This window comes from Heteronotia binoei, chromosome 5 (assembly GCF_032191835.1).
Source record: "Heteronotia binoei isolate CCM8104 ecotype False Entrance Well chromosome 5, APGP_CSIRO_Hbin_v1, whole genome shotgun sequence".
NCBI lineage: Eukaryota > Metazoa > Chordata > Lepidosauria > Squamata > Gekkonidae > Heteronotia > Heteronotia binoei.
The window spans coordinates 144,911,942-144,930,053 of NC_083227.1; the positions used below are offsets into that span (position 1 = coordinate 144,911,942).

Consider the following 18,112-nt stretch of genomic DNA (forward strand, 5'->3'; position numbering starts at 1 on the left):
CACTACTGGCAGGAATGCAGTTGACAAGCAAGGGAGAGAGCAAAAGGGCCTGGGATTAAGTATGTTTAGATTCTGCAGGTAATTCTACCTGTTGTGGTTTCTGCTATGGCTCCTTCAGTGCAACACTGTGACTTGACAGCCCTAAGAAACCAAAAGTGCCAAGAAGCACTGGGGTTAGAGATACTGAATTTCATCGTCCAATTATTGATGATGTAGAACAGGAGTGGGGAACCTTTTTTCTGCCAAGGGCCGTATGGATATTTATAACATCATTCACAGGCCATACAAAATTATCTAATTAAAAAACAGTGTTCCGCCAAGGGAGAATGATTCAGGCCAGCAAAATTAATGAAAATAATTGTTTTTCTATTTGAAGTCATGTGGGGAGAGCCTAATCTGGCGCACGCGCACACACACACACGGTCTGCCACCCTAGGCAAATGCATAGGTCCAGCAGGAACTCAGTAGCATATTAGACCACATCCCCTAATATTAGCATATTAGGTCACACACTCATTAGCATATTAGGCCACATCATCTGGGATAATCAATAAATAATGAAATAGGAATAAAGGGGAACAAAGAAATGGGGAGAAGAAATGGAAAGAAAGGGAAAGAAAGAAATGAGAGGGAAACTTTCCCGAACTGTGACAGTAACTTTCCCAGGCCCTGCAGCAATTCTGGATGGCCAGGCCCCTGGCAGGATGCCGCACAGTACATCTGGGCCCTGTGATCCCTGCCTGGCTCTGGGGAGGCTGCTGCACAGCATGGCTGGGCCCCAAGATCCTTGTGGGCCAGCCAGGCCCCAGGGAGGCTGCCACATGGCTCAGTTCAGTCCAGCAATCCCTGAGGGCCACACCAACTTACCTCGAGGGCCACATACGGCCCTCGTGATGGAGGTTCCCCACCCCGATGTAGATTCAGATTTGCACTAGAACATGCACAGAGTGCGAAACATGTTGCACTAACTCTAATCATAGAACTTGCCTTAACATATATGAATTAACATTTTTCTATGGGCCACAGGCCTCAGTGATCTTAGTATTAAGCCTTTCAGAACAACGAAAGATATGAGCATATTACAAAGCTCTTTTTAGAATAGAGAACTGGATATTTCTTCTAACTGAAGCTAGACAGAGTATGAAGGCCATCATGTTCTATAAACATTCTTTATAAAGATAAACAATTTCCCTACCTCCAAAGAGACCCCCCAGCCTGGAAAGGTCAAAACACCCCTAAAAAAGTAGAGGGTCTGCTTTTTACACATTTTCTGGAACTAGGCCAAATATCCACACATAGAACTTAGAAAACCACAAGTTCCGTTCATATGCCAGAGAAGCAGGAATTGGTACAGATCAAAAGAACACTAAAGGAAATTATTTTATCCTGGGCAATCTTCCATCTCTAAAATTAAGAGAGATAGGGGTTCATTGAGCCAATAAGAAGTAACAGAGGGCCAAAAGCGAGAACTCGGGGGCCAATCATCAGACCTGCCTTTGTTATCAGAAATGTATAAATATGGTTTTATGAAGGTGGCTTTGAGGAAAACTGGGGGAAAGTTTGTTGGAACACAGAGATTTTTCCTCCCATATCAATATGTAAACCAATAAAGGAACTGCAGATCTTATCTCTTAATGCTCTGGTTGTTGAGTCTCTTAATTGGATCTGAGGGGCTCTTTTGTCTTGTACATCAGTAAGGTTTTAGTCTACGTCCATTAGAGTTTAGCAGCTATAAACTGAAAATAAAATTACAGCCTCTACTTATGAGCAGAAAATGTGTAGAGCTTTTGAATGTCACTTTCTACATTGTGATATGTCATGCCTTGGATTTTTGTTTGCATAGTCTTCCAGTTCTGTAATCCTAGTCATATTGTTTATTGGACAGACCATGCTGTTTGAATTTATGTCTATATTTTGTAATCTGCCTTCAGTCTCAGCAAGAAAGGTAGGCCATAAATGAAATAAAATGTGTGCCAGTTCTTAGGCTCTGATGGTAAGCAGGCGCATTTAGAAGTAGATTTTACTGAATTGATTGGGGGCACTTTAAGTAACATATTCATAAAAATAACTTTTTCCTTAGATGTGATGCTGATCCCTCAGCCTTGGCTAACTATGTTGTGGCATTGGTCAAGAAAGACAAGCCGGAAAAGGAGCTGAAGGCTTTCTGTGCTGATCAGCTAGATGTGTTTCTACAAAAAGGTATTATGTGCTGATTTGTTAATGGCAGCATGTTGTTAATATGTAAATTAGAAGGCTAGATATGCGACTGAATTGTAGAATGCCACATGTATAAAAGTGTTTTCCTCTACAAAATGACTATACTATACTTATAAGGAAACTTAACCACAAGTATAGGAGTATGAAATGTCTGGTTTTTTGTATATTACAGATACCAAAGCCCTGTGGAGGCATCTAAATTGCTTGAGTAGCTGTATAAATGTATGGCAGCAGTAAAGCAAAAAGTGCTGTGGTAATTTAGAGGTTAACTCTTACTGTGGCACAAATTGATGAATCTTTAAAGTTGCAAAGAACATCTTGCAAGCTATGTAATGAAAATATTCCACCAAAAAGTCTAGAATTTGATTGACATAACACAACTTTAATTTTTTTTTTTTTGAAATAATATGTTATGCCTGACCTGGTCTTCTTAATTTCCAGAATATTGATCTTTAGTACTTGTGTTGCAATCCAATCCAAATTTACTTAGTCTTTTCATCAAAATTAGTGCAACTGCATAAACACCAACCAACCTGGGCTAGTTGTTCCCTTTTTCCTTCTGAGGTAGAAGACATCTTGCTGGGTGATTTCCACCCTCCAATCAGGGAGGCAGGAACAATTTTTCAACTTCCAGTCTCTTGCCTGTGGAAATCACCTTCTACAGTTCTTTTCCTGCCTCAACAGGGAGAGCAACTTAGTCTAGACTTTGCCTTTATCTAATCTTTAAAATTCTAAATTTATTATTCAGCCTCATATTAACTTACATCATAACTACTTCCATGTACTTCCCATAATTCTTTCACTGTTCTTCCCTATATTCTAGCCCTTTTTAGTAGAAGAACAACAATGTTATATGTAGATGCTGTCTTCAACAGCAGTGGCCATTTTAGGAGACTCTTCAGCTGCCCATATTAGGCCACATTGACAGGGAGACAGAATATTGATCTCTAGTATTTGTGTTCCAATCCCATGGAAATTTACTTACAAGTTTCATCAAAATTAGAACAGCTGCATAAACAAACACCAACCTGGGCTGGTTTTCCCCTTTTTAGCTGGTTAGTAAACGATATCAGATCTGACAGGCAGAGTGTTCATAGGGAAATTATTGGGTGAGGGTTTTTTTAAATTGGGCTGGTGTCTGCAGAACTAATTGGAAGTGAACATATTTATAAATATTTGGAGAAGTTGGAGAGAAATACATAAAAGTTTATGCTATGAGATTACTGCCTCAAGAAATAATACACCAGAAACAGTGTGCAGAAAGCTATGATGTGGAGTGTTTGTCCGGCTTTAGTGCAGTTCTATCTTTACAGCTTATTTACATTTACAAATAATTTACAGCTTATTTACAGTTACAAAGTGTGATTAAACAGTAATATCTTAGTGCACATGAGAATATGGTTGAGAAACAAAGAGATACTTTAATCATGCTTAAGATCTTGGGTGCACTTTCTAGAACTCCTTACTCTTTCCCTGAAATGGCAGATTGCCATGTCATATCAAAAAACTTAGATGTCTCACAATATCCAAAGAAGCTTCGCCATGTAGCATAGGACTTAGATTTGACTTGTTTGGAATAAATAGCTCTGTTTTCTGTTTCTAGGGCTGTGTTTATTCTAAAATAAGTAAATAGGGTTCATTTTGAGTTAGAGAAGGCATTTCTGAAAATATTAGGAAAAGCCATTTTTTTAATTTGGAAAAAAGTGAAGTTTGGAAGAAAATTGAAGCATGTATAATAATAATTTTCTTGTCAAATCATAAAACCACTACTTTAAGAATACAAATTACATTGATGTTGACCCAAGCTTCATTTGTCTCTTAGAGAAAGCACTATGATTTCTCCCTCTTGAGTGTTTATCCCACCCCCTTCATGCTCACTTTGTTCCTTGTAGTCCATAGCAGGTGGGAGTGGGGAAATGAAAATGCTCTAGTACAGCTCTGCTCATCTGCGATAGAATTGACTTCTCTATAACTTAATACACACAATTGTACTGAGCCATACCTTTATTCAAACAATAATAACAAATACACCCAGTGCTTGAACTGAAGCGGCAAGTTTTAAGGTACTAAAGTATGTCTTAGTTTCAGTCCACTGGGAAAGCAAGTCTTGATTCCTCTTTCAGACTCTATAGGGAAAAATTAACATCTGCCTTCAGCCTAACATATCATAGAATAAAGTGCTGTTAGTGAGTCTGGATATGAAGTTACATGTTGTTATTGTAGCAGTATACAACTAAAGAGTTCCATGTTGCCAAACTAAATAAATATCACAGGCAAAGGAAGTTGTAGGCAACCATGTTAATCCAAAATATTGAAACTATACAACACACTCACTTAAGTAACACATGTGTTTACAGTGGGAAGAAATCAAGGTCAATGGTAGTCCAAATACATCTGTAACATTAGGTGAGGTACACAGATCCCTTGAAGGCTGAGATCAGCAGAAGCACTTGGTAGTCCTTGTATTAACAATGCTTTAGGTTAATTTAAGGCACAGCATACAAAATCAGTTGAAGAGAAAAGGTGTAGCTTCCTATTCTGAACTTTAATTTTTGGTATTTTTATGAGCTTCAAAATACTGATGACTTGCATAGACTAAAATATGCTTCTCTGTTCTTTTTCATTTTTATTTGGATTGTATATTTAAGTGACTTTAGTAAAAGACAGTGAAATCTGAAGCAGATGAGAATTTGAGAGTTGTGTGCATCTGCTGTAAACTTTGGATTCTTACACAGCGAATAGAAAACGTTTTGAAGCAGTAAAAGGGCAGTTTAAAACTATGTTTTGTAATCTTTTTGTTGTAAATAGTTTAATCATCATTATCAAATACAAATATTTCATGATGGTGTTTAGTTGCTTCCAAAACTTTTAAAGTGAAAAACCCCCTCACAAAATGCCTTGAGGGCAGGAAGGAAAGGAAAACAAGTGCTTCCCTCCAGTTTTCTTACCAGATTGATCTTGATTGCTCTTTTCTGTATGCTTTTTCTGCCAGAAACGTCAGGTTTTGTTGATAAACTCTTTGAGAGCTTGTACACCAAGGATTATCTATCTCCCAATGAACCAGCAAAACCAGAATCTAAGACTGCAGGGCAAGGAAAAGAAGAAATCAAAGAGGAGGTAATATTTAATTTATCTGTATCCTGCTTGTGAATTAATCTCTATATAATATTTTCCCCACTGGATATTAAGGCAAGGAAGAAACAGTTTGAAGAAAGAAAAGTTAACTTTTATGACTGTGTTGCTAGGTACTTAAGCCCCTGTTTAAGACATACTTGAGCAACAAAATAACTCATAAGGAGGCCAGCTTGATAGCAAATTTTTTTAAAAATGCAGTAAAGTGGGTCATACTTTTGTGGGGAGGGACGGTGGCTCAGTTGTAGAGCAACTGCTTGGTAAGCAGAAGGTCCCAGGTTCAATCCCCGGCATCTGCAACTAAGAAGGGTCCAGGCAAATAGGTGTGAAAAACCTCAGCTTGAGACGCTGGAGAGCTGCTGCCGGTCTGAGTAGACAATACTGACTTTGATGGACCAAAGGTCTGATTCAGTAGAAGGCAGCTTCATATGTTCATGTTCATATGTGTTTGAATCCATTTGTTATCATTCTTCATTGTGGGGTTAATGTGTGCTTGAAGACTAGGTTGTTGACAGGGCCCATATCCATCTTGAATGAACAAAGGTAAGTGGCTAAAGCTAGGTCTCTTGCTGGCAGGTGTTATCTCTGCAGCTAAGAAAGGAGGCTGACTTGTTGTATTGCTTCATATCTGCAGTTATTCAGTCATAGAATCATAGAGTTGGAAGGGACCTCCAAGATAGTCTTGTTCAACCCCTTGCACAATGCAGAAAATTCACAAATACCTCCCCCCCACACACACCCCTTACTCCACATCAAGAAGATTAAAAAAGAAAAAAGACCCTCCAGTATCAATGGAATGAATGGCCTGGAGAAAAATTGCTGCCTGACCACAAAGTGGCAAACAGCATTTCCCTGAATGTGTAAGAAAGGGCCACGAGATGTAAGCACTGATGCAAAAAATAAAATGCTCCCCCCAAAAAATGTAATGTTGATTCTGTAGTTAATTATAGAGATGTAAAATTTCGGTAATTGTGAATGGGTGGGTCACCAGGGGGCAAATTACTGTTTATTTGTTTAGAGAATTTATATGATGCTGCTCCAGAGCTGTCTTGAGGTAGCTCACAACTAATACAATGGAACCCAAAAATTCAAAGACATGCAAAGGTGTAAAAAACATAAAATAAAAAGTCTACAATAGTATTAATTTGAAAAGTCTTCAGGGCTCTGAACTGTTGATAAAACCCCTTATTTAAAATCCTGGCTGTCTGTCAACTATAGAACTTTCCCTAGAAGGACTCATTCAGGCCTGATATCCTTCCAGATACTGATATATTTTTGATGGGCTTTCAATTACTAGGGTTTCACTTGGTAGTGGAGGTGTCTTACAGCATATAATGTGTATTGTGTGGGTTTTCCTAAATTGTTTTAATTCTTCTCAGTGCTTTTGCATGACTCAAGAGGGGAGGAAATTACAGTTTCCGAATGAGACCTGTCTCCATAGCACTATTCCAATCCTACAGATTACTAATAACTTTATTTCATTGAGAAATAGTAATATTTTTATCTCATTACATAATCTTTATTTAAATACTTATATATTTTCTCCCCAATCAGTTTAATCATCATTACCAAATACAAATATTTCATGATGGTGTTTAGTTGCTTCCAAAACTTTTCAAGTGAATAACTCCCTGACAAAATGCCTTGAGGGCAGGAAGGAAAGGAAAACAATCAGGAGTCAAAGTGTCTTATAATTTTTCCCCTTTCTTCCATCTTAGCCTCACAACTACCCTCTGAGGTAGGTTACACTAAGAGATAGTTACTTACCCAAGGTCACACACCAAACTTCTATGTCATAGTGGGAGTTTGAACCGGAGGCGCTTTCACTCTACGCTAAATAATGCGTTTTACATCCAGATTCTTGGTATTCTTTCACAGTAAAATCCTGATGTAAAACACATTAGATAGTGTAGTGTGAATGCACCACTGGTCTCCCAGCTCCAAGTCTCAAACTGACCTCTGTATCATTAAATGTAACTTTTTTTACAGTAGTGAAAAAAAGTGCAGTGACTTGCTGCTCATTTTCCCTTACCTCTTATTGTAGTCATTAGCATCTCAGAACAAAAGTTATCTTTCTAAGATTGTACAGTGCAGAGCACAGTGGATGTTAGTCTAGTAGTAGGTATATTGGAATAAAGCACTGTAGTGTAGTATTCTCTTAGCTTCAGATGGGCTGGGCTGGTTTAAGTGATGAATGCATTACTTGTAAAGAACCTTGCTATACTTAGATAAGGTCAAATGAGAGATGATACCTTTGCTTCGTGCAGCTCTACCCCTCCCCCATTTCATAGGCATATGTATCCTGTAGCATTAAAGGGAAGTTCTGATTTCTAGTTCTGAATGTCTTTATTATAAAATGATTAATTGAGGAATACTTCAGTTATGTTAAGACTAGGCTTTTGGTATTTCTGTAGACTTGTTATGTATCCTCTGTCATTGTTTTGCTGTCTTCCTTTCACAAAGATTTTTTAAAAAAATCTGTTTAAAAGCCCATTTATTTAGTTCAGAGACTAGGGCCATTGAACTTGTGCACTGTGTAGAGAGCATTTTTTGCTTGGCTGCGAACAGTTGCTAGATGAGAATTAAAATGCTAGCTTTGATTTTTAAAAGTCTGCTGAAAGAGTGGTAGCAGTGCTGGTTCCAAAGGTACAGGGCCAGTACAGACATAATAGCTGTATCTCTGAATTGTGCAGATTCTCCCCATGACAATCTTAAATTTGCACTGGCCCATCTGTACAATCCAGAATAACTCAATTAGGTATGCTATAGTGAACTAGCTATGTTTGATAGAACTGCAAGTTTAGCACTTGTAGTTGCAGAGCTTCAAAATATGATAGTGCTAAAGGGGAGAAAATCAAGATGTAAATTCAGAAAATAATCCCAGTGTAATATTTAGTATGATTTTTTAGGACTAACTTCTATTTCTTCTTATTTGAGGAAACCACACAGTGCATGATATGCATTCTCTGTATTCCTGTATTCACAGTATCAAGAAAAACAACAGGCATGCTCAGAACCTAAGAGAAGGTTCTGAAGACACCTGACATAATTCCATATCTAAAATAAAATTGGTCTGGGCTTGGCCAGTGCCTGCATGGAGTATGGATTTCTATTACTTTGAGTTCGCACAAAGAATAGATGACCTTTGAGCTTACAGGTTATGTGACAGAAAGGGGGGGCGGAGCTAGAGTTATGACTTCCTGGGTGTCATTGTGGGCAGTGGAATAAGAGAGCCGTGGGCAGGAAACACATCAAGAACCAGGTGGTATGCCACAGTGAGGAACAAGCTAAAGGTCATAGCAATGGGAGAATCCTTTCTACCACTAAAAGACTTCCTAGCATTGTGTCTCAGCATGTGTGAAAATAGGAGCAAAAAGGCAGGTTACCTCTGCTTTCTGTGTATGGACTCTAGCAACAGGTCCTTCCTAAAGGCCACACAAAGAATTAGCAACTCTATAAGTTCTTCCAACCCACTTGACTCACCCAGCCTGTAGTCTGAAGACCAATGCTGTAGCTTTTATTACATTCCTATCACTTGTAAATTTCAGTGTTAGATGAAGCATCCAACGTCTTTTTTTGGAAGGGAGAGCTGGCATGAGATAATGATTTGCTATTTGTCCTTAGATATTTCAGGAATCTTTTGAAGAGGACCGAGAGGGCAAAAAGAAGAAATATACTAGTCCACAGAAAAATCGTTCCGATACTAATGAACAAAGGTTAGTGTATTCTGATTAGAAATTCTTGCTGATTGTTTTTGTCTAATCCTTTTAATAAGAATGTTATTGTGGAAATAATTTCCCCATGTGGATCTGCTGGGCCCAGGGGGCCAAATGGCTGCTGACTGTGGTGGGGAATTGGGGAGAAATTCCCATAGTTCACAACGAGTCTATGCTTTTAATAGAGCTCTTCCATGAATATTCTGTCTTACTAGTTAATTTTTGGTCCTTTTCTTGTTGTGTTCAGTCATTTTAAATCCGTGCATAATCATACAGTATAATAGTTTCAATAATCAAACCATGCATATTATTAAAAACAAGATAAGTTAGCAGAGAACAGTAGCCACATAAAAGTGGTTAGGCCTATCACTGAAAGCTGCATAAGAAAGTTGCTTGGAGGATCTTGTTGGGTGGGGAATTCTATAATATAGCTGTAACATACTGGGGCTGTCAAGGTTTCTTTGAAAAGTTCTTCACAATGCTGATCTGGAATGAAGGGCATGGCTCAAGGGTACCTAAACTGAATGCAAGCCCCTTCTTTACCTGCTTCTGCCCCACTTGAGAGTTCATGAGAACTGAAAATGCCTTCTCCATTCCAGCCTTGATCACTCTTTGAAATAGAAAGCACAGGAGTCAGAGGTCCTCAGTTTTGTAGGGAATGTCCTTTCTCTTAGAAACTTTTTCAATTTAGATATAATGGCTACGTGTGAAATCTTCTGCTACCCTGTTATTTTGCATGTCTCTTCACAAAAGTGCCTCTTACACTGCCCTTGAGATCTGTAAAAAAATTGTATCCCAAATTATGTGTTGTACTTTAGGAATAATTAGAAAAAGTATCGACTAATTCACAGTTACTGGTAGGTGTCTGGGTTGCATTATATGACCTTTGAGTGAACATCACTTAATGTTGTTTCTGATGTCACAGAGTTTGATGTGGAAACTCAGGTATTTGAAATAGTTGTCTAGCTGAGCCAGTGTAAATTCACATGGTTGGTTTTCATGTATCTTCTGTCAGGCTTCGGTCCAGGTTCATTTTATTTTGTTTATTTTCATGCTTGTTTTATAAACGTCTATGCTGGGACTTTGTTTGCTGTACAAAAAAATGTTTAGATCTTCACATGAACAGTCCTTTGTTCTATCCTGGTTGTTGGTTTTGACTTTGCAAGTGCCAACTACAGGTATTTCAGATTTGCTGTATTATAGAAATCCATTTTCCTTTTTTTGAACAGAATGAGAGAAAGAAAAAGAGATGATGGCAAATGGAGAGACTATGATAGATACTATGACCGGAATGACTTGTACAGAGACAAGTACGATTGGCGCAGAGGAAGAAGTAAGAGTCGCAGTAAAAGCAGAGGATTGAGTCGAAGTCGGAGTCGCAGCAGAGGTAGAAGCAAAGACCAGGATGCAAACAAAGAGCGGGATACAAACAGAAATGTTGGTGAGTTGCCGCCATATTCTGTCTGAAGAATTACTGATCCTAGTTTCATAGCAACTGATTTAAAAGCAGTTGGGGGAGACCCCTATAACTTGTTTTTGAAGAGAAGTATAATCACCTAGATCTCTGACAACTTTTACAAAGTACTGAAATTGATTTGGAAAAGTAGTGATTTCTGACTTCATTAAAGCAGACTTAAGGCTGTGTTATTTAGAGTGAGCTAGCCAAGGGATTTCTCTCTCTTTTAATTTGTTCTCAAGAGTATTTTGGTACAACTATACCTTCTATTATACTTTGCCTTGCTGGTAGAGATCACGGCTGTAAACTGCTGTGTTCTTTTTAGCAAGAAAGAGGTTTGTGGTTTTGAGTTACTGCTGGATTCTGTTTTTTAAGAATATTAGACCGTTAGTAGTATTTACCAGTGCAGCAAGCTTTGGGGGGAAATCTGTTAACTGAAATTATTTACAAAAGGAAAATTTATTTTCTTTCTTGAGAAAGATGATTTAGTTGATGTCAGTATTGCAAACAGACTGTTAACATTTTATTCTAATAATAAGCAAGTATACTGCTCAACAGAATTAATCAGGCAGAGCTTTGAATTTTTAATACACCAGGCAGATATGTGTGGTATTAGTTCCTGTATGTGCAGTTGTCTTGGAAAAATGTAAAATATGCTGGAAAAGCATAGAAACTTACCAAGTTTGGGTTTTTTAACAGAACACAGAGAGAGAGCCAAATTCAAGTGTGAAAGGAGTGACATGGAAAGTTCATATAACCCTGTGGCTTTGTCTGCTGCAAACTCTACTGAGCAGTATTCCTCTGGTGCACAGTGTATTCCCAGTGCTGTTACAGTGATTGCACCTGCTCACCATCCTGAAAACACAACAGAAAGCTGGTCAAATTACTACAACAATCATTCTTCTAATTCATTTGGCAGAAATGCTCCACCAAAAAGGCGATGTCGAGATTATGATGGTAAGCCATGCTTCTGTTTTTTCCTAGTGGTCCGTCTGTCTCTAGTCTCATTAGGTATTTCCCTTTGTAACATCTTTTCAAGCCATTCTTGTGTTGCCAGTTACTAATACAAATGAGATGTTAATATATACTCATTCTGTTTGTTTTCTTCTTAAATAATACTACATTTCATGGTAGTGGGGTCTTTTTTTGTCTGGTTCGATATTAGATTTTTTTAAAGTTTAGCTTTTCATCATAACGGGTAAATATTCACTCATAAATATGGCAGATACCTTCATTAGTAGTGATGCTGAGTAAGCTTCTAATATCTGACTTAAGGAGCTATACCTCAAGCCTGCCATGCTGTGGGGCAAGCATTTTGCATGACTTCTGTTTAGTTCTTTCCATTTTACCTTTATTTATTTAAATGTAAGCTGTTGCACACATTCACAGAGCTTGACTCAGTTTATTCAAAAGACAGGTGTTTGGCTTAAGATAACTTAACACATTCTTTCTAGGGGTGGCCAAACTTGCTTAAGGTAAGAGCTGCATAGAATAAATGTCAGATGTTTGAGAGCCGCAATACATGAAACAATATTACACACACATCTTTATTAAATCTTTATTAATACTTTCTTTGCACAGAAAGATAAAATACATGTGTGCACTTTACAACACAACCATGCTAGAAGGAGACTTTTTTAAAAAGAAAAGCTGGGAATAACAGTCCCCATAAGACCAGCATAGGAAAAGGTTAGGGAAGTATTTCTTGGCACCAGTGGGAGAAGAAAACACACATGTATCATATAAGTCACTGATCACTGTTTGCATCATTATGCATGTCCCTTTTCATTGACACCAAGGTTAGTAAATACAGCTCCTATAAGAGCTGCGAAACTAAAGGGAAACCCTGTGCCACCCTCTTTAATTCCATCCCTCCTTTCATTGGCTCCCTCTGCTTTTGCCCTCTCTTTCCTCGCTCTAGTTCTCTGGGTGACCTCTTTGGTGGAGAAGAGCTTGCTGCAAGCCTTCTTATTCCCCCTCTGTCCTTGCTTCACACATGGTGGAAATAGTCACCTACCTGTGGGTCAGTGCTCAGAGGCTTACTGAGGTCCCGATGCTAAGTACTTTTATTTGAGAGTAAGCCTGCATTAAATTCCTCATTGACCTAAGGAGTCACACAGTAAGTGTGAAAGAGCTGCATGTGGCTCCCGAGCCACAGTTTGGCCACCCCGGTATAGTCGGTGTCAGTACCAGACAGAATATTATAGTTGATGCTAATTAACAAAATTGTGTACACTGGAATTAGTACCACTCAGAGAAAGGTCAGTACAGATAGTGCCTTTTTTAATTACTCTGAACTTAATCTTCTAACTAGAATTATTTGTTAATTCATATCATACAAATAGGAAAAAAACCTTCTGATTTCTAACGTCTTTTGACAATAACTCCAGCCAATCACAATAAGATAGTTTATTACTGATTACTACCAGTGATGGTTGTGCTTTGTTTTACAGAGCGAGGGTTTTGTGTACTTGGTGACCTCTGCCAATTTGATCATGGCAATGATCCACTGGTCGTTGATGAAGTGTCTTTGCCAAGCATGATTCCTTTTCCTCCACCACCTCCGGGACTTCCTCCCCCTGGAATGCTAATGCCTCCTGCACAGGGCCCTGCTCACAACATGAGAATGCCAGGTCCACAAATACATCCTCGGCCACCACCTCCTGTCAGAATTCCTATACCAAGTAAGATTTATTCCCCCCCAAATAACTCTTCTACAAAAGTTACTGTGCTTGTATATTATGTGCTGTTGAAATGTACGGCACTGTTAAAATGGTAATTGAAAAGGTTATTGTAAAAATCCAAAGATGTATACACTGATAAGGCTGCAATCCTGTATATATTTAATTATAGGATTGTCACCTGTATCTCTTGTACCAGTGCACAGCCATAGTTTTCTGTTACTAGCATGATAATAAAGTAATGAACTAGTGCAGTGGCTGAGATCAAATGGCATAATCTGTTTTTTGATCTTGGCTACTGTCTTCACTTGTGAAGGTTTTGAATAGATTTGTAAAATGTAGGATCCTTATTCAACACTTCATTTTGAAAAGGTTTTCCTCCCCCCTGTAAGAATAATAAATTGCACTAAGTGTAAAACTTGGGTATCTTTAAGGGCAAAGGGAAACTTGAATGAGAGAAGAATATCTGAAGCAGTGGGAAAAACAAGGAAATATTACACGCACTATCTTTATTAAAACTCTTAATACTTTCTTTGCACAAAGAGATCGCTGATACGTAGATCACAGATGGCAGCAAGATTAAAGGTTGTGGTTGGAGAAAACCAGGATCAGTCCATGACATGGTTGTTAGAAGCAGAAGGCTGCAAAGTGTAGGACGTTTAAAATTGGCAACAGTGTAATCCAAGCTCTGGACTGAGGATGGCACTTGGGGAAGACAGGCATGAGAACTGCAAAAGAGAATGGTTGCAGGGATAGTTGTTGATGGAGACATGGCGACTGCTGCTGTCAGTTTTCCTACTGGCTCTAGAAGTGCAAACAACGATTGTGATACAGTGTCAAAGCATTCATCATTGATTTTCTGTGCAGTGACAGGGGACTGCACATGAGTAGACCTGCCATCAGATAGGTCCTTACAGCTAAAGGCCTCCAGGGGGTGCTGCCTGTCAGAGCCAGAAGCTTTTTCCCACCCAGGGATCACATGCTTCTGCACAGTAGCACCCCCTACTTTCAGTTCCTCTTTTGCCACTGAAGGAGAAGGTCACGTTTTTGGAGTCTCCAGCTAACAGTTGAGAGGATTTTGACCCTTTTTAAGAAGTGTTCCCAATGTGGAACAAAGATGACCCAAATTGACAAATACAACCTTTTTCTATTCTGTTAGTATCTCCACATGTAAGGCCTACTAACGTGTCACTCCTAAAGCTTGGGGGAATAGGGTGTCAAAACTTGAGGCATCGTTGTAGGAGAAAGTCCTTAAAGCCTCAGTGCCCTCATTTAAGTTGGCCTTGGAGCAAACTCCTAAATCTGCGTCTTCACAATTGCCATGTTTGTCTCTGCCTCCTGGATCCATGCTTCAGCGGCTCTGCTCTTGGTTGCTCTCCCTTCGGGCTCATTACACTTCCTCTGAGCCTCCAGCTAAAAGGCTAAAGACAAGACAAAGGAAAAGTGTGAATCAGCTCCCCAGCAGAACACTTCCATCTATACTCCTGAGCCAATGCTAACCTTGCAGGAGAAGCCCAGGACCCCATCTCTAAGTTTGAACTCTCCACCTGTTTCTATCTCCAATAGTAATGTAAATACTGGTTTACCACATAGCCAGGTTCCACCTGAGTCTGATCCAGAACAAATGGCCATGGTTCCATGATCTCAACCCCAACCACCTATATGGTGACCTTCACATCCATACATGATGTCTCCAGGATATTTGAGGAATGGGGTAACAAGTTCGCAACCCCCAGGGATATGAGCTTGTGTCATTACCCCCATCAGATATTGTCAAATCCACCTTCAGTGACTATCACACACAGGCCACATTCTCCTATTTTCACAGTGAGAGGAGAAGAAACAGATTGAATCCAGTGGATCCAAAACGACTTCAGATCTGAGCCCAGACAAGAGGGTAGGCGAGCCATCTCTGGCATCTCCCACAGAGGAGCTCCAAATGCTTGGAGAACAGATGACTCATATGGCTCAGTCTCTCAAGACAGAAGTCATTATAAATGAAAATCCAACTCAAGTCACACGATTGCTGCTTCGTAAGATAAAAGAATATGGAGAGCTGGCAGGCTTCTATATAAATAAAGAAAAGTCAAAATTTTTGTGCAAAAACATGTCAAAGATTAAACAGGAAGAACTACAAAGCCTAACAGAATGTGAAGTGACTTCTAAAGTAAAGTATTTAGGAGTAGAGATAACAACAACAAAAATTGACTTATATAAAAATAACTATGAGAAGCTCTGGCAGAAAATTGATGGAGATTTATCAAAATGGAACAAGTTGAATTTGTCTATACTGGGCAGAATTTCGGCAATTAAAATGAATGTGTTACCAAGAATTATGTTCTTGTTTCAAACAATTCCAATAGTGAAGGATGACAAACAATTTAATAAATGGCAAAGGAAACTTTCAGAATTTATATGGGCTGGCAAGAAACCAAGAATTAAAATGAAAATTTTGACCGACGCAAAAGAAATGGGAGGCTTCTAATTGCCGGATCTAAAATTATACCATGATGCAGTTTGCTTGGTGTGGATCAAGGAATGGATAATGTTATTAAATTATTAACATTAGAAGGCCATGGAAATGTTTTTGGCTGGCATGCATATCTGTGTTATGGGAAAAGTAAGATGGATGGCTTTTTCTTATATCATTATATAAGAAGTAATTTGTTAAAAACCTGGTCGAAATACAAAAAATATGGGGATGAGAGGAAACCGTTTTGGATTGTGCCAACAGAAGTAATAAAGCTATACTCAGATATTAATGAAGAGAAATGGTTATCATATAAACAATTGTTAAAAATACAAGGCAGTAAGGTGGAATTAAAATCGGTGGAAGAAATGGATTATAAGTATAATTGGTTTCAATTGCAACAAATTAAAAGCTTGCTTGAACAAGATATTAGAAATGATAGAAAAAGACAAGAACAAACAGAACTGGAGAGAATGCTGTTTGGCGATAATGAAAAATTGATTTCTAGAATTTATAAACTATTATTGAAATGGTCTACAGAAAATAAAGTGGTTAAATCTCAAATGATAAAATGGGCGATCAATATAAATAAAGAAATACAGATGGAACAATGGGAGTATTTATGGAAGAACTCTATGAAGATATTGACATGTAATAGCATTAAAGAAAACTGTTTTAAAATGTTGTACAGGTGGTACATGACTCCTAAGAAACTGTCAAAAATGAATAATCAAGTGTCTGATAGATGTTGGAAATGTAAAAAACATGAAGGATCTTTCTAGCACATGTGGTGGACTTGTGAAATGGCAACACAATTTTGGCAAATAATTCAGCAAGAGATTTCAAAGATTTTGGGTTACAATATAAAGAAGGCACCAGAAATCTTTTTGTTGGGATTACAAATGGAAAATTTTCCGAAACAAGATAGAACGCTACTTTGGTACATGCTTTCAGCTGCACGGACATTGTATGCACAGATGTGGAAGCAAGATAAAATACCAGAAAAGTGGGACTGGATTATGAAAATCATGCATTGGAGTGAAATGGATAAGCTTACAAAAATCTTAAAAGAATATGATATAGAAAAGTTTAATAATGAGTGGGGAAAATTTCAGAAGTACGTTGAAAAACAATGGCAGGTGAAAGGACATTTGGTGATTTTTGATAATAATTAAAGTGAGGGGAGAGATAAATGGACTACAGTTTAAAAAATGTGAATATACCCTTTTTTCAACCTATTTTGATAAGGATTATAGTTAAGGGGAGATTATGGGAATATACATTTCTTCAATTTTATTTTATTTTTATGATAAGGATTGGGGACTAAAGGACTATAATGAAGGTGGATAATAATTGTAGCAAATGGTTCTTTCCTTATCTTTATTTTACTATAGTTATAAGATTTTTTATGAACATTCTTAAAATGTTAAAACTACCTTTTACTTTTTTTGTATTTTAAGTAAAATGCACCGGTGGAAGTCATGAAAAGGAGGGGAGGGAGATGGAAAATGTGATGCAATATATTGGTACTAAATTTTTAATAATTGAATATTAATATAATATGTTGCAGAATAATAAAAATTGTTTTACACACAAAAAAAAAGATAGAAGTCATTACCTTGGAGTACAAATCCAAAGATTAAGAGACTCTATTCAGGGTCTATTATTGCTTTCTTGGTGTTGGAGGGCCTTAAGGATCTCATGCAGGAACTGTGGCAAAAAACCTGTATCTCTCTAGCCTACCTCCAGAAAGGTAGAATATTTTTATAAGATCAAGAAGGAGCCATTTGATTATTTGACAACTCATCATCCTTCATGGTTACAAAGGAGATGCAGCCAAAGGGCTGTCAGGCCTACCACTCTGCTCTCAGATATGGGAGGGAGAAAATTATATTTTTCAGCAGCTAACTATAAAACTCTTGAGAAATTTTGGCACCCAGGGAATTGTCTGAGCTCTCCAGACCCCACTAGAGTTCAGTGGGCTGGATTGGGCTGGCAAGAGACTGATTCTTCCCAGAGAGAGAGAGACACACAAACAAGACAGTTGCTTCACACTAAAGTCTATTTATTGAACCTTAATCCTTGAATACAAATAGCATAAAGCATCATAACCTCAATGCATAATATACCAAAGAAAACAACCAGTACTTAAGATAGTGTGCACTGAATAGAAATATTCCTGTCTACAGATCAAAATCCCTGCAGAATCATGGGTGAGTTGTTGATACGCAGCCCAGAGTTAATGAAAAACACCCATTATATACCTTACTAAAAAAGGTAAAGGTGCAAGCACCAGTCGTTTTCGACTCTGGGGTGACGTTGCTATCACAACATTTTCACGGCAGACTTTTTATGGGGTGGTTTGCCATTGCCTTCCCCAGTCATCTACGCTTTCCCCCCAGCAAGCTGGGTACTCATTTTACCGACCTCGGAAGGATGG

General features: G+C 38.2%; 1 protein-coding gene across 1 annotated transcript in view; it reads left to right on the forward strand.

Annotated features, from left to right (window-relative positions):
* The window catches only part of RBM27 (RNA binding motif protein 27), a 60,962-nt gene that overhangs the window by 6,015 nt on the left and 36,835 nt on the right, over window positions 1–18,112 (forward strand). Inside the window, exons 2-7 of the mRNA XM_060240549.1 lie at window positions 2,081–2,199; window positions 5,210–5,334; window positions 8,974–9,065; window positions 10,295–10,506; window positions 11,221–11,478; window positions 12,975–13,205. Coding sequence (XP_060096532.1) covers window positions 2,081–2,199; window positions 5,210–5,334; window positions 8,974–9,065; window positions 10,295–10,506; window positions 11,221–11,478; window positions 12,975–13,205 — 1,037 coding nt within the window. The remainder of the gene's footprint in view (window positions 1–2,080; window positions 2,200–5,209; window positions 5,335–8,973; window positions 9,066–10,294; window positions 10,507–11,220; window positions 11,479–12,974; window positions 13,206–18,112) is intronic.